Source organism: Scyliorhinus torazame, chromosome 15 (assembly GCF_047496885.1).
Source record: "Scyliorhinus torazame isolate Kashiwa2021f chromosome 15, sScyTor2.1, whole genome shotgun sequence".
NCBI classification, from domain to species: domain Eukaryota; kingdom Metazoa; phylum Chordata; class Chondrichthyes; order Carcharhiniformes; family Scyliorhinidae; genus Scyliorhinus; species Scyliorhinus torazame.
Genome location: NC_092721.1, coordinates 163384000 through 163401670, shown reverse-complemented (window position 1 = coordinate 163401670; position 17671 = coordinate 163384000). Strand labels below are relative to the sequence as shown.

General features: G+C 40.8%; 1 protein-coding gene across 5 annotated transcripts in view; it reads left to right on the top strand.

The window, feature by feature from the left end:
• Nucleotides 1–17671, top strand: part of dclk1a (doublecortin-like kinase 1a) — a 514704-nt gene that overhangs the window by 10927 nt on the left and 486106 nt on the right. For all 5 annotated transcript variants that reach the window (XM_072477022.1, XM_072477021.1, XM_072477023.1 and 2 more), the window contains exon 3: nucleotides 13755–14101. In XM_072477022.1, coding sequence (XP_072333123.1) covers nucleotides 13755–14101 — 347 coding nt within the window. The remainder of the gene's footprint in view (nucleotides 1–13754; nucleotides 14102–17671) is intronic.

Genomic DNA, 17671 nt, shown 5'->3' with positions numbered 1-17671 from the left:
CCACTGCAAAACTACGAACTTTGGATTTCTTGTCCGCTACCCGTTTCATCACATTTTGTGCAACTTTCAAATGTTGTCTAGCCAATTCACCTGCTCTATTTAATCGTTCCCTAAAATTTGACAAGTAATCCAATAGTGTAATTTCTGATTTCTCACCCACCAATTTTTCCTTAATCAATTTAAGTTGTCCTCTTACCTCATGACCAAAAATTAGTTCAAAAGGACTAAATTTGGTAGACTCATTAGGTGCATCCGTAATTGCAAACAATACGGATGGGATTCCTTTATCCCAATCCTCTGGATAATCTTGACAAAACGCCCTCAACATTGTCTTTAATGTCCGATGCCACCTTTCTACCGCTCCCTGCGATTCTGCATGGTACGCAGTTGATTTAAATTGTTTTATTCCTAAGCTATCCATAATTTCTTTGAATAACTTTGAAGTTAAATTTGTTCCTTGATCCGATTGAATTTCTGTGGGTAGTCCATATCTAGTAAAGAACTTAAGTAACTCCTCCACAATCCTTTTAGCTGTAATATTACGTACTGGTATGGCCTCTGGAAACCTAGTAGACACATCCATTACAGTCAAAAGATATTGATTCCCACTTTTTGTTTTAGGAAGCGGTCCTACACAATCTAATAGGACCCTTGTAAAAGGTTCCTCAAATGCTGCAATGGGTATTAAGGGTGCTGGTTTTATCACTGCTCGAGGTTTCCCTATCACATATGTGACATGATTTGACAAAATTTAACTACATCTTTATGTAGTCCAGGCCAATAAAAATGTTTCTGGATTTTAGCTTGAGTTGTCCTTATTCCCAAATGACCTCCCACTGGTACCTCATGTGCAACTTGCAACACCTCCTTTCTATACCCTACCAGCAATACTACTTGATGAACTTCTACTTTTGTCCGCCTGCATATGTACAGGTCTCCATTTTCTCATCAACACATAATTTTGACGGTAATAACACTCTGGAATACTCTCAGATTCCTCTTCCATATATGCTTTCTGATATATCCATTTTATTTCTACATCTTTCTGTTGTAACTCCGCCAATTGTCCTGAACTAAAAATATCCACCTCATCCTCCACTTGTTCTTGTTCTTTTTCAACCATCTGATCAAAAATCGTTTCTGATTATTGCACTTCAACTTCATCTTCACACCTTGATTTTCTCTTCTTGTCTTAACCTGTGTCTTTGCAACCTTGTTACTACAAAATCCGGAAAAATCCCAGGATATTCGTCCTTCAACACTTCAGTTGACTGATTTTCCACTGGCTTATGAACCCCAGTAGGCATCACTCCCACCTGCGATCCAGCTGTATAATTATCCAACATAAACTGTATTCCTGGACAAGATAGTTTATCTATTACTCCTACTACCACTTCACCACTCTTCACTGGACTTTCCAATCTTACCTTATATAATGGAACGCTACTCCTCTCACCCTGAATTCCACATATCACCACCTTTTCTGGCAACATTCTTCCCAAACTACATAATTCCTCATCTCTTCCCATGAAAGATTGACTAGCTCCTGTATCTCTTAAAATTGTGACTTCTTTACCTGCTCCTCCTGATACACATGAGTAAACTTTACCCACACAAGTAAATTCTTTAAAGACATCTGGCACCTTCTTAACAATTACTTCTTGAACAGGCTGTACAATCGTGGGCACCTCCTTCGCTTCCCTTGGGATATCCTTTACCACTCTAACAAACCCCACTGTCTTATCCTGTTTTACCACATCAGCCTTCCCAGTGCTTTTCTTCAACCACCAACACTGTGACTTTACATGGCCTAGTTTATTACAGTGAAAACATTTGAAACATTTCATTTCTTTTCCACCCTCCTGGATTTCTTTTTTAATCTGAGGTACACTCTCTTTATTGTCTCCCATCAGATCACCTTTATCTTTACCACTTGAGTATTTCTCATGTCCCCAGTTTCTATCCCTCACCGGCTGAAACTGATGTCAGAAACCAATCTTTGATTGTTGAACTGATTCATAATCATCTGCCATTTCCGCTGCTAATCTTGCAGTTTTAACCCTCTGTTCTTCCACACGAGTTCTCACTACATCAGGAATTGAATTTTTAAACTCTTCCAAAAGTATAATTTCTCTGAGAGCTTCATATGTTTGGTCTATTTTCAAAGCCCTTATCCACCTATCAAAATTACTCTGTTTGTGCCTTTCAAACTCCATGTATGTTTGACCAAATTCTTTCTTCAAATTTCTAAACCTTTGTCTGTAAGCTTCAGGCACTAGCTCATATGCACTTAAGATGGATTTCTTCACCTCCTCATACGTTCCAGATACCTCCTCCGGTAGTGATGCAAACACGTCACCAGCTCTACCTACCAGCTTTGTTTGAATCAGTAACACCCACATGTCCTGTGGCCATTTCATTTGCTTAGCTACCTTCTCAAATGAAATGAAAAAGACTTCCAGTTCCTTCTCATCAAACCTTGGCAATGCTTGGACATATTTAAATAGATTCCCACCAAGCCTTCGACTATGACGCTCTTTCTCACTATCCTCATCACTATCATCCAACTGTACGTTTCCCTTTACGTCTGCCAATTTTAACTGATTGTCATGTTTCATGGCCATTTTCTGAAGTTCAAACACCCTCTCTTTATCTTTTTCCCTGATCTGTGTCTCCCTTTCTTTTTCTTTTTGTTCTGCTAGGGCTATTCTTTCTTTTCTCCTTTCTTCTCTCTCCTTTTCTTTTTCCTCTCTCTTTCGCTTTCTTTTTCCTCTCTCTCTTTCTCTTTTTCCTCTCTCTCTCTTTCTCTTTTTCCTCTCTCTCACTCTTGTATGCCAGCCGCTTTAATTCTTTCTCATGTTCCATTTGTTTAATTTGCAACTGAATTTTTGCCATTTCCAATTAGTCAAACTCTATCTCAGGCAACTTTAAATGCTTAACCACCGCCATAATTACCTCACCTTTTCGCATTTTGTCAGGTAATGTTAACTGCAATGTTCTTGCCAAATCTAATAGTCTGCTTTTCGTTTCTGTCCGTAAAGTACTACGTGTGACATTCTCCACCACCAAAAACTTCTGAGCCTCTGAAAGAGCCATTGTTCACAACACTCTCCCCACTTAAACTAAAATACCACACCGGAAAAACAACAATCCTTCACTGTCTTTAAGTTCACAAAAGCCAATCCAATAGATAGACTTTTATCCCCCTCGAGCCCCCAATTGTTATGGGCGAGGTGTTTTCAGAACCCCAAAATGTACCATGGAGTTCAACCAACCTCTCCCTTTAATGTATTTGTTGCTTTTCCTAGCACACGGCTTTTTCCCTAGGTGTTGGATCACAATTATGGACACATGGGTTTTTAAACACAAAACACTGTTTATTCCATGAACTCAACTTAACATCTTAAATAAACGTTGGATCTCTTAACACCCCTTACTTCAAAGATAACTCAGAAAATATTGCAACAGTAAATAATTCCTTAAAATGTTCCTTCAAACTTCCAAGAGACTTAACACCTTTAAACAAAATCACATCAGGTTAAAGGCTTCACTATTATAAGTTTAAATCATCCAAATGATCCAGACATAGTGTTTCATGGCAGACATCACAGCTCCTTGCAAAACACAGACACACACCCAGCTCTCTTTTAAAACTGAAACTAAAAACCTGCAAAACTAAACTGCAAAATGGCTGACCTGACCTCAGCCCCACCCACTCTCTGACATCACTGTTTTCTTAAAGGTACATTGCTTAAACATCCATGTCTTAAAAGTACTCTCACATGATAAAAGGTTCACCTACCACTGGTAACAACACTAAAACTTTATCTCCACTTTCCAAGAGCTGGTGCAGACTCGATGGGCCGAATGGCCTCCTTCTGCACTGTAAATTCTATGAAAACTACAAACTTTGGATTTCTTGTCCGCGACCCGTTTCATCACATTTTGTGCAACTTTCAAATGTTGTCGCGCCAATTCACCTGCTCTCTTTAATCGTTCCCTAAAATTTGACACGTAATACAATAATGTAATTTCCGATTTCTCACCCACCAATTTTTCCTTAATCAATTTAAGTGGCCCTCTTACCTCATGACCAAAACTTAGTTCAAAAGGACTAAATTTGGTTGACTCATTAGGTGCATCCCTAATTGCAAACAGTACGAATAGAATTCCTTTATCCCAATCCTCGGGATAATCGTGACAATAAGCCCTCCGCATTGTCTTTAATGTCTGATGCCACCTTTCTAACGCTCTCTGCGATTCTGCATGGTACGCAGTTGATTTAAATTGTTTCATTCCTAAGCTATCCATAACTTCTTTGTATAACCTTGAGGTAAAATTCGATCCTTGATCCGATTGTATTTCTGTGGGTAATCCATATCTAGTAAAGAATTTAAGTAACTTCTCCACAATCTTTTTAGCTGTAATATTATGTACTGGAATGGCCTCTGGAAACCTAGTAGACACATTAGCACAGGGCTAAAGCAGACTAAGGCAGGCCAGCAGCATGGTTCAATTCCCATACCAGCCTCCCCGAACAGGCGCCGAATGTAGTGACTAGAGGCTTTTCACAGTAACTTCATTGAAGCCTACTTGTGACAATACGCGATTTTCATTGCATTTCAAAAAATATTGATTCCCACTTTTCATTTTTGGAAGCGGTCCTACGCAATCAACTAGGACCCTTGTTTAAGGTTCCTCAAATGCTGGAATGGTTATTAAAGGCGCTGGTTTTATCACTGCTTCAGCTTTCCCTATCACTTGACATGTGTGACATGATTGACAAGATTTAACTACATCTTTACGTAGTCCAGGCCAATAAAAATGTTTCTGGATGTTAGCTGGAGTTTTCCTTATTCCCAAATGACCTCCCACTGGTACCTCATGTGCAACTCGCAACACCTCCTTTCTATACCCTACCGGCAATACTACTTGATGAACTTCTGCCCACTTTTAATCCGCCTGCATATGTACAGGTCTCCATTTTCTCATCAAGACATTTTTACGGTAATAACACTCTGGTATACACTCAGATCCCTCTTCTGTGTATGATTTCTGATACATCCGTTTTATTTCTATATCTTTCTGTTGTAACTCCGCCAATTTTCCTGAACTAAAAATATCCGCCTCATCTTCCACCTGTTCTTGTTCTTTTTAACCCTCTGATCAAAAATCGTTTCTGATAATTGCACTTCACCTTTATCTTCACTCTTTGATTTCTCCTCTTGTTTTAACCTGTGACTTTGCGACCTTGTCACTACACAATCCGGAAAAATCCCAGGATATTCGTCCTTCAACACTTCAGTTGTCTGATTTTCCACTGGTTTATCAACCAAAGTAGGCATCACTCCCACCTGCGATCCAGCTATATCATTACCCAAGATAATTGTATTCCTGGACAAGATAGTTTATCTATTACTCCTACTACCACTTCACCACTCTTCACTGGACTTTCCAACCTTACCTTATATAATGGAACACTACTCCTCTCACCCTGAATTCCACATATTACCACCTTTTTGGCAACATTCTTCCCAAACTACATAACTCCTCATCTCTTACCATTAAAGATTGACTAGCTCCCGTATCTCTTAAAATTGTGACTTCTTTACCTGCTCCTCCTGATACACATGAGTAAACTTTATCCACACAAGTACATTCTTTAAAGACATCTGGCACCGTGAACACCTCTTGATCAGGCTGTACAATCTTTTGCACCTCCTTCACTTCACTTGGACTTTACTTTACCACTTTAACAAACCCTACTGTCTTATTCTGTTTTACCACAGCAGCCTTCCCAGTGCTTTTCTTCAACCACCAACAGTGTGACTTTACATGGCCTAGTTTATTACAGTGAAAACATTTGAAATTTTTCATTTCTTTTCCACCCTCCTGGATTTCTTTTTTAATCTGAGGTACACTCTCCTTATTATCTCCCATCAGATCACCTTTACCTTTACCACTTGAGTATTTCTCATGCCCCCAGTTTCTATCCCGGAATTTCTATGTCGGAAAGCAAGCTTTGATTGATGAACTAATTCATAATCATCTGCCATTTCTGCTACTAATCTCGCCGTTTTAACCCTCTGCTCTTCCACATGAGTTCTCACTGCATCAGAAATTGAATTTTTAACTCCTCCAAAAGTACAATTTCTCTGAGAGCTTCATACGTTTGGTCTAGTTTCAAAGCCCTTCTCCACCTATCAAAATTACTCTGATCCTTTCAAACTCCATGCATGTTTGACCAAATTCTTTCCTTAAATTTCTCAACCTTTGTCTGTAGGCTTCTGGCACTAGTTCATATACACCTAAGATGGATTTTTTCACCTCCTCATACGTCCCAGATACCTCCTCCGGTAGTGATGCAAACACTTCACTAGCCCTACCTACCAGCTTTGTTTGAATCAGTAATATCCACATGTCCTGTGGCCATTTCATTTGTTTAGATACCTTCTCAAATGAAATGAAAAGGCTTCTACCTCCTTCTCGTCAAACCTTGGCAATGCTTGGACATTTTAAAAAGAAATTAGAGTACCCAATTCATTTTTTCCAATTAAGGAGCAACTGCGTGGACATATTTAAATAGATCCCCACCAAGCCTTCGACTTTGACACTCTTTCTAACTGTCCTCATCATTATCAACCAACTGTACATTTCCCTTTACTTCTGCCAATTTTAACTGACTGTCATGTTTCATGGCCATTTTCTGAAGGTCAAACTCGCTCTCTTTATCTTTTTCCCTGATCTGTATCTCCCTTTCTCTTTTTGTTCTGCTAGGGCTATTCTTTCTGTTTTCCTTTCTTCTCTCTCTTGTTCCTCTCTCTCTCTTTCTCTTTCCTTTCGCTCTCTTTCGTATTCAAGCTGCTTTAATTCTTTCTCATGTTCCATTTGTTTAATTTGTAACTGAATTTTTGCCATTTCCAATGAGTGAAACTGTATCTCAGGCAACTTTAAATGCTAAGCCACTGCCATAATTACCTCGTCTTTTCGCATTTTGTCAGGTAATGTTAACTGCAATGTTTTTGCCAAATCTAACAATCTGCTTTTAGTCTCTGTCCGTAAGGTACTGCGTGTGACCGTCTCCACCCCCAAAAACTTCAGAGCCTCTGAAAGAGCCATTGTCCACAACACACTCCCTACTTAAACTAAAATATCACACCTGAAAACCAACCACAATATGCTCACCCCTCACTGTCTTTATGTTCACTAAGCCAATCCAATAGATAGACTTTTATCCCCCTTGAGCCCCCAATTTGTTATGGCCAGAGTTTAGAGAACCCCAAAGTGTATCCTGGAGTTCACCTGACCCAGAACCTTTACTAGATTGTGGTATGGGGAGCACACGGCCCACTCTACAGGTGTGGTAGAGCAGAAATGGAAAAGTATTTTTTAAAGCAAAACATATATTTATTCTATGAACTCAAGTTAATCTTTTTAAAACATACAGTGAACATCTTAGCAACCATTAATTCAAATACAACCCCCAAAGAATACAACACTAAGTAATCCTTTCAGCTTTCCTTTTAACATCCATATGACTTAAAACACCTTTTACCAGAAGCACATCAGGTTAAAGTCACTACTGTTATTAATTTTAAATCAACAGGATCGATTTACAGTCTTAATTACAGAGAGAGACTCTAATACACCTTCTGGCTGTGACTGCAGCTATCCAGCTCTGAAAACAAAACTAAAACACACCCTGCAGCAAACAGCCTAAAACAAAAGTAAAAAGCCGACAGACAGCCCAGCTCCACCCACTCTCTGACATCACTGTAGTAATAAACACCCATTTCTTAAAGGTACTCTCACTACAGATATTTATATACACACCCATTTACAAACACCCATTTCTTAAAGGTACTCTCACATGACTGTAACTTTCCTTTAAATAGTAATGGAGAGAAGCAACTTTTGAGAAGAACAACATGAACAACAATTCAAATAAAGGCACTACTTAATATTTTAAGCAATCTCTGAAGTAATACACAGACCATTATCCACCAATTCTGTAAATATTAGGAGAGGAATATATATACATAGGAAAGGATGATAAAGAGCATTTTACATTTCTGTGCATAATCTTAAATCCTGGCTGCTAATATCCCTAATTTGAAGTAATCGTCTTACTATTTACAAAGAGCAGATGGACACACACAATATTTTGATATTTATGGATTTTTATAATTTGAGATAAATTCACTTGCGTTTTTTAGTAAAGAGTTAATATGGACAACTGCAGCTTAGATTCTTCATTTGGGCCCAAACATAGACCATGATATTTACAAAGGGGCAGGAAATGTGCTCAGGAACCTGGAAATGAGCAACAAATGTGTTAGCATGTACAGGAAATTGGTTGAAGGACAGAAAACCTAGTAATGCCAAATGGTGCTTTACAATTTCTAAGGATGGTGGCAAACCTAGAGATGGGTTTTGGGTCTATTGATCTTAAATAGTTTAGCCCAGGGTGTAGAAGGCATACTACAAATGACACAAGACTTTGGGTGTGGCTAACGGTGAAGAAGAATATGTTACTTTAAGAGGGCATGGACATGTTAGCAGATTGGGCAGACAAATGTCTGAATGAACATATGGGTGGGAGGAACAAGGAGAAAACATGGTTAAACTTTATAAGGAGCAAGGAGGCTCAGTTAATGGGCAGGGAAATTTGACATTCACCAAAAATAGGTATGAAGCTAATGGAGGTGGTGTCAGACTGACATTTTTAGTACATTTTTGTGTGAAGAGATGCTTTCTGACATTATCCCTGAATGCCTTAGCTCTGATTTTAAGGCTACGCCCCCTTGATCAGAACTCTCCTACTAGTTTTCTTCTATCTTTACTCTCCACTCCTATTAATCACTTTCAACATCTGAATAATCTGAATGAAACCACACCTTAATCCCCTATATTCAAGACAATTCAAACTGAGTCTATGCAACCTGTTCTCATTTAACCCTTTTAACCCCAGTGTCATACACTGGGTGGCAAGGTGGTTAGCACTGCTGTCTCACCGTGCCAGGAATCCGGTTTCGATTCCGGCCTTGGGTGAATGTGGGGAGTTTGCATGTTTTTCCCGTGTCTCTGTGGGTTTCCTCCAGGTGCTTCGGTTTCCTCCCACAGTCCAAGGATGTGTATGTTAGCTGGATTCGCCATGGTAAATGTGGGAAAAGGGTGAGGGAATGTGCCAAGGTAGAGTGCTCTTTTGGAGGTTTGGTGCAGACCTGATGGGCTGAATGGCCTCCTTCTAACCTCTAGGGATTGCATGAATTTTGGTGAATCTGCACTCCACCAGCTCGACCAATAGATCCTTGATATGCAATGCCCAGAACTGAAAGCAATATTCCAGATTGAGTCTCGCCAAAGTTCTTTGCAGCTTTAACAGATAAAGATCAACACTCAATTTGCCTTGTGCCTGTTCACTAGTAACATCAATACTTGGACTCCTAGCTCTGTATGCTCATCCACAGAACATAGAAACGTAGAAGCAGGAATAAGCCATTCGGTCCTTCGAACCTGCTCCACCATTGCATATGATCATGACTGATCATTTAGCTCAGCGCCATACTCCTGTGCTCTCCCCTTGACATCTTTTATAGTCTAGAAATCTAGCTTGTTGCTATTTAGAAAATACTCTGATCTATCTTTCTTAGATCTAAAGTGAAAGACTGCTAACTTTCTGCATTGAAGTTCATCTGCCATGGTTTTACCCATTCAGTTAATTCATTAGTGTCCCTCAACAACTTTCTGTTTCTGCTTCTATCTACACTTTATTATGCAACCCAAGATCCGTCAGCAAATTTAGATGTACGCCCCACTATTCCCTTATCGAATCACTTATAAATATAGTGCAAGTGGAGGCCCCAGTACAGAATCCGTGGTTGACACTACTAGTCACAACCTGCTAATTTGAGTACGCCAGTTATCCCTAATTACTGTTTCCTAACCAAGTCACTACAATGACAAATTGCTGCTGATGACAAATTGCTACCAATGCAATGTGTCTTCATAAATAGCAACCCAAAAATGCTGTGAACACTCCATAGGCCACACTCCAGCTGTGGAAGATGGCCTTTAATTAGAACTGGAAAAAGTTGTGAAATTGTTAAGCCAAGAGAAAGGGAGGAGTTTGAGAAAAAGAACAAAAAGGAAAAGCCAAAAGCTGGAAATCTGAAATAAAAACGCAAAATGCTGGAAATACTCAGCAGGTTTGGCAGCTTAACGTTTCAAATTGTGGTCTTTTTACAGAACTCTGTGATAGAGTTGTTACATCACAAATGTAACATTTGGCCACTCCAGTCAATGCTAACTCTCTATTTATCAGTCCCACTTTCCCAGGTCTATCCTTATAAGTTTATTTAGACCATAAGATATAGGAACAGAATTAAGCCATTCGGCCCATTGAGTCTGCGCCACGGTTCGATCATGGCAGATATGTTTCTCATCACCCTTCTCCTGCTTTCTCCCCTTAATTCCAAATCCCCTTATTAATCACAAACATATCTATCTCTGTCTTAAAGGCACTCAGTGACTTGGCCTCTAGTTTTCTGCGGCAAAAGGTTCCGCAGATTCACCACCCCGTAGCTGAAGAAATTCCTCCTCCTCTCAGTTTTAAAGGATTGTCCCTTCAATCTGAGGCTGTGGCCGCAGGTTCTAGTTTTTCCTACAAGTGGAAACATCCTCTCCACATCCACTTTCTATAGGCCTCTTAGTATTCTGTAAGTTTCAATGAGATCATAGAAACAAACATAGAAAATAGAAGCAGTAGGAGGCCATTTGACCCTTCAAGCCTTCTCTGCCATTCATTATGATCATGGCTGATCATCAAGTTCAATACTCTGATCCCACCTTTCCCCCATATCCCTTGAGCTCCAAGAGCAATATCTAATTCCTTTCTTGAAATTACACAATTTTTTAACCTCCACTACTTTTTGTCGTAGTGAATTCCACAGATTCACCTCTCTCTGAGTGAAGAAATTTCTCCTTACCTCGGTCCTAAAAGATTTACTCCTTATCTTTCTGAACTCCATTGAGTACAGACCCAGAGTCCTCAACTGCTCCTCATATGACAAGCTCTTAATTCCTGGGATCATTCTTGTGAACCTCCTCGGGATCATTCTTGTGAACCTCCTCTGGACCTTTCGAAGGCCAGCACAATCCTTCCTTCGATACGGGGCCCGAAACTGCTCATAATACTCCAAATGGGGTCTGACCAGAGCCTTATACAGCCTCAGAATTACATCCCTACTCTTGTATTCTAGCCCTCTCGGCATGAATGCTAACATTGCATTTGTTTTCCTAACTGCTGACGGAACCTGCAAGAGAACCCTGAACTAGGACCTAAGTCCCATTGTCCATGCCTCTGTTTTTCCTTCCAAAGTGTACAACCTCACACTTTTCCACATTGTATTCCACCTGCCACTTCTTTTCCCACTCTCCTTGTCTGTCCAAGGTGATGTTATTTGCTTCCAAGTGCCCTTCCCAATTTACTTTTGAAATCGTTAATCGCATCTGCTTTCACCACAATCACAGGCAGTGGGTTCCAGGTCATTAACAATCACAAAGTCCTTCCTCCTATCCCCCACTGCATTTCTTGTCCAAAATCACAAACCTGTGTCCCAAGGTGTTTTCATCATCAGCTAATGGGAACAACTTCCCCTTGTCTGCCCATTTATCCTGAATATCTGTTTCCTGTTCAATAGCCAATCCTCAGTAATGCTAATATATTACCTTCACACCATGATCTTGTGAAGTCACCTTTAAGGTGGCACTTATCAAATACAGCACCTCTATTGGTTCCCCTTTATCAACCCTATTTGTCAGAGATTCAAAGGAGTCCAATACATTTTTCAAACTTGATATCCCTTTCATAATACCATGTTAACTTTGCTTGATTTTATTATTCTCTAAATTCTCTGCTATTACTTTGTTAATGCATCACCCCACACTTTTCTGTATTAAATTTCACCTCTTACTTGGTAATAGGGTGGAAGACAGGCGAGATTAAGGGCTCCCGGTGAGGTTCCGTGCGGCCCAGTTTGATCGCGGGAGAGGCCCAAATCGGGAACCGCGTCAAGCGATTTGCGATCTAACCGCCTGCTCCTGTTGGCGGGATCAGAATCCCGCCTGGACACGGCGCAAAATTAAGTGATGCCAATTAAGGGAAATCTTCATCTAATAAGCGAGATGGTCTCCCGTGATCTAACCGGCTCGCCAGTGAGAGGTCATGTGGTCGTCAATTAGTACTGGTCCACACAAATATGGCAGCCTTAGTTATTTATACCGCCCTATTTATCCTTTGGGCTAGGTAGCTGCTCCCAGCCCAGTTCTGGGCCTATCGTCACTTCATCCTGTCCTAGCATCAGTGTTGGTATCCTGTGAAATGGCACCTCCTTTCCCATACCAATCCATATGGATGTCCAGTAAGTGACAATGAGAGGAAAGTTCTGTGGTCAAATCAAGAGAGCTTGGAAGAGGTCAGAGATTGGACCAGGAAGAGGTTAGATTCTGGCAGTCATTTTTTTAGGGGGTGCAGTGGTGGAGAAACGAGTAGACTGGTTGGCCAGGTTAGAGAGGTTGAAGGCTTCCTTGTGGTTTCTGGGGAGAGCACTACAGCTCTTCCTGGCCCACAAAGAGTGCTGAAACTTGGGTAGGTAGCAGCTCCTGTCCCAGTTCACTGCTAGTTTCCTTCTCCCCTGGGAAACCCTGCAGCAGCTTTGTTCTCACACTGTGTTCTCACTTGCACTGTAGCAGTCTGATATATGGGAAGCATCCATCTCTCCATTGTCGGACATTAGAAACGTTACACAGCAATAAAAAGGATGGAAGTTGAGGTCAGATTCTTTGCCTGATCACCTCCTGTCCATTGTAATGCTGTTTAATGTTAAGGTCTTTTTAAACTCATCAATAAAAGAATGAAAATGGAAAGTAGGATTTATTGTTCAAAAACTGGACATGAAATGCCAAACCAGAAATAGTGACGAAAGGAGAATCCTTATTGCTTGTAATGGTGATTATGACGATGAGCAACTGTTTCTTGAAATATTTGTTGGACAGCTCCCTTAACCTGAGAAGCGGTACCTAAATGTTGGTGAGAAGAACTTTGGGCTGTGTTTGCCTCAACTGGATGTCAATAGTGTAGTTGGGTGAAAAAAACAATAATAAATCATTGTGATTAGTTTCCCTAGCCGAGATATGACCAGAATTGTTGCATTCGATGTTGGAATTTGCGCAGATGACCTCCATGCTTGATTAATAAGGGGGTCAGGGGTTATGGGGAGAAGCAGGAGAATGGGGATGAGAAAATATCAGCCATGATTGAATGGCAGAGCAGACACGATGGGCCGAGTGGTCTAATTCTGCTCCTATGTCTTACGGTCTTATGGTGTTTTGTTACTGTTCGTCTGATATCAGAGCCATTACATTAACATGTGGAATTCAGCTAAAGATGTATCTGGATTGTAGCCACTACCCCCACCCACCACAGTTCAGGCCAATACATGAAGAATCACTAATAGAGTGAAGAGGTGCGAATGTCCGTGGAATTGTGCCCCGAAACAATGAGGTACTTCCAGACTGGAGGGCCGCGAATTCAGAGAAATAGCTTGAGGTATAATGGTTAATGAATATTACTCAGAGTACACTTTATACAGTAAAAATTGCATTTAAATATAAAAATGCTATTGCTACAAATAATTGAAGTTGTAAATACACAGTGCCCCGGATATTAAATTGAATCTATTGTCTTTCGATAGGGGAAAGTTATGTCTGTGCATCTTTTGAAACATTTCGGAAAGTGGACTACACAAAGAATGTAAACCCTAACTGGTCAGTGAATGTCAAGGCAACTGCAACGGGACGCACACCAACATCTATCAGTACTGCCAAAGCAGGCCCTATTGATACGAAAGAAAGCAAAGATTTCATTCGACCCAAGCTGGTGACCATCATTAGGAGTGGAGTGAAGCCACGGAAAGCTGTTAGGATTCTGCTCAATAAGAAGACTGCACATTCATTTGACCAGGTTCTTACTGATATCACTGATGCCATCAAGTTGGATTCAGGTGCAGTTAAGCGTTTGTACACGCTGGATGGGAAACAGGTATAGTAATGCTTCATTTCCAACTGTTTTGAATAAAGTATTAGCTGTGATAATACTACAGCCAAGCGAGTGATTTAAATGGATAGGAGTTTGTTAACACTAATTGGCTAACATCTGACCTCTGGTGAATCAGACTTCTCATTCACCATCATTTGTGGTTATGCTTTCTGTGTGGTCCAGCATTTTAGTTTCGCAAGTGTTATCTTTGGATCTTTAAAATTGGCGAAAACTTATGTCTCGTTTCTGATGCGACTATTTCACAGTCAAACAGGTGGAAATGTTTAATTGTTTAGGCAAAAAATAAACATGGGATTACAAATAAAAGCATAGGTCAGTGTCACCTGGAGCAGAATTCATCGATAATATTATGTAAGACAGAAGGCTTAAAAGTCTTAAGGTCACCTGACAAAGTAATGTCAGCTCATTGTACAGGAAGCACATCTTGTGGTTATAGTCGCTTGTAAGGACTGAAACTGTTTTTTGGGGTAAATATGCTGCAATATTTTACTCCTGTTGTAGCTATATTCTAATTAGGAAGCCATGATTTTATAGTTTAGTGAAGTTAATGCTATTAAGGTACCCAACAGAATACAAAAGCAGATAATGGAAATCTGAAATAAAACAGAAAATGCTGGAAATATACTCATGTTAACGTTTTTGGTTGATCAGCTTTTCATGAACCCATAGTTCCAGGTCAGAATTCTTCCAGCCCCATGCTGGAAGACTTGGAGGTAAGTGAAGAAAATAGTGTGTGTGTGTGTGGTGGGTGGGGGGAGGGGAGAGGAGGGGGGAGCACATTGGAACAGCACTCCAACAAAGCTGTCAGGAATCATTCTGTGGTGGGATGTGAAAGGGATCTTTATATAGTTAAAATTAGGACCAATTTTGTGGTTGCCATCATTTAATTGGCAGTGTAGCAGCCCCCCCCCCCCCCCCTCTGCATGTGGAGGCCACACACCCAATGGCGGTGGATTCCTTGTGGCAGTTTGTGGGGGGGAGGAGAGTCCATTGCATTCAGAGGCTCCATGACCCAAAGAAGGTCTTTTGTTTATAATTGTTTGCAGTTGTGGCTGAGACATACTGTAGCCACTTAAATTGGCCAACTCCTGATTCAAAATGGCGAATGGCAAAGGCTGATGGGAAAGTCAGCCAACAAGACAAAAACCAGCAGCTGTAGGTTTGCTGTGTATTTACCTCTGCAAAAACCAGACAACATCGATACCAGCGACCATCCGCATAACAAAGTGAACAGCCACCTGCATACTGATCAGCAATCCCCGGGAACAATAAGTAACATTTTGACACACAAAGCAAAGCCAGACTCCTCGGCGCCAGTGGGAGCCAAAACAAAGGAGGTGAACGAGCACCTCAAGACCGCCCATCGATCAGGGAACCGCTCCAGTATTGGAGAAAATTGAACTAAGCGATTGGGACAAAGCCCAATCACTTGGGACCAGGTACAGGGTCCGCCCCGAAAGGCGGGAAGCCCCTGGGGACTATAAGAATTGAGCCCCAAGTTCAAATCGCTCTCTTCTTCACCTCTTTGCTCTCTTCTTCCTGCCCGGGTCACCCAGCAAAAGGAACCAACATTGACCGGTGCAGTGACTCCAGTGATCATCGAACTCGTAAGTCTTAATTCAACGCTCGCTACGAGATAGGCGCTCCTAGCTACCAATCCGTACCAACTTCGAATCCCGCAGACTCAGAACCCGAATGAAAGGCCATTTGTTCCCCTGACCTGGCGGGCCAGTTCAAAGTTAAGTATAGGCCTGTTAGTTGTAGAAGGAGCTTAGACATAGAATTTGTGCATGAGTAGCGATTACTGTGTATAATGTGCTTTGATTTAAATCTTACTAATGGATTATTGATCATTACTCGGACTTGAACCTTGTGGCGGTATCATAAAGATACCTGGCGACTCGAGAGCAAAGGTAATAAAACAGAGCAATTGAACCAAGGAGAAAATTAGCAACAATACCGAGTGAAGGGGTTTCGCCTCCACCACGCTTAACTGACTGACAGCCTTTTTATTGTGTGAAGTTCAGGCCAGTGAGAGCGCCTCCATGTTAAAGTGCCCTCATGGTCTTCAACCTGTCTCAGCAGTGCCCACTTTGAAACCCCATCTTTAATTGGACCGCAAGCTTAGAGGCGGCCAATTAGGAGACTGCCTCCTCCAGTCTCGCTCCTGTGAAGTCCTGCGATTGGGCTATGAAGCCCGAGGGGAAAATCCAACCTGTTGACTGTTTCTCTCTCTACAGATGTTGCCACATCTGCTGAGTATTTACTACATCGCTCTGTAAAGATCCTGAAACTCTCTTACCGACAGATATGTGAAGGATGGATGCAATAGTTCAGGAGGGTGGCTCATCACCTTCTGAATGACAGTTTGAGATGGGCAATAAATGCTGGCCTAGCTAACGTCTTCCACATCCTGTGAAGGAATAAAATATTTCTAGCATTTTGTTTTAATCTCCCAATTATAGTTCTTCCAGTATACTACTCAGTAAAAATAGAATCTCTCAAAGTTGAAATCTTATATAGGCTATATCGCATTTTTGATATGGGTGCACTCCCAATCCAATGATAATATTTAAAAATCATCCACATTCTTGAGGTACATTTTTTAATTTCTAATGGGAGCTGCTTAACTGGTATCAGTCTTGAATAATCATAACATTTGAACCTACAGTCCCTCATCAAGCACAGAAATTGTGGCCACAGTTGCTGATATTGCCTTCCTTTATGGAGAATTATCTTGTTTTGCAGAGGGTTGAAGGTAACCAGTATACTCTACTTAAATTAACAATTGATCGATAAATTAAACAAAAATGAGAGGGGCTGGCACCCCTGATGGGGAACTGTAACTAAAACAGAACCCCAAAAGAAATGTGATATGGTACGAATTAAGTAATGGCATGAGGGGAAAACTGGTCAATGGGAAGACTGGTCAAAATGTTTGATACAATGTAAGAAAGGCTGAACTACTCATTCCGGCTCACCAGGCCCATGTAAAGAATGCTCACAGTTCACCAGACCCCTGTAAGAAATGCTGCCCTAACCATTTTAGACTGTAAGACTGATGAGGCTGACTCTGCATAACATGAAGTCTGGAAAAGATCAGCGAACGTCGAGCCATTCCAAAACACCGGAACTTGACAACTCCTGATAAAACTAACTCGTCATAACCCAGGGTCGTAGGAATTAAACAAGATAAGTTCAGGAAGAAATAATTCTATTCCGACCTTTCAATGTTCCCTCCAAGGTTAAGATAATGGTATGAGTGATGTGACCAAAAAAGGTCTGTTCTATGTTTCCGTTTGTATTTCCGATCAAATTCCTGACTATACTGTTGTCACGCAATCTTGATAAGATAATGTATAAATATTGAGCTAATTCTTTGCGAAAGCGCGGAACTTGCAAAAGACTCAGCAGTTTTGTTGACTGCTCTCTGACTTCAAGTTTCAGCCAGTATTGCATGCAGTCTTTTCGAAAATAAAGCTTTGTTATTTTGGCTTAATGAGTGTGTTGAATCTTTCTACTACAGAAGCGGGAAAATATTGACTTTAGCAG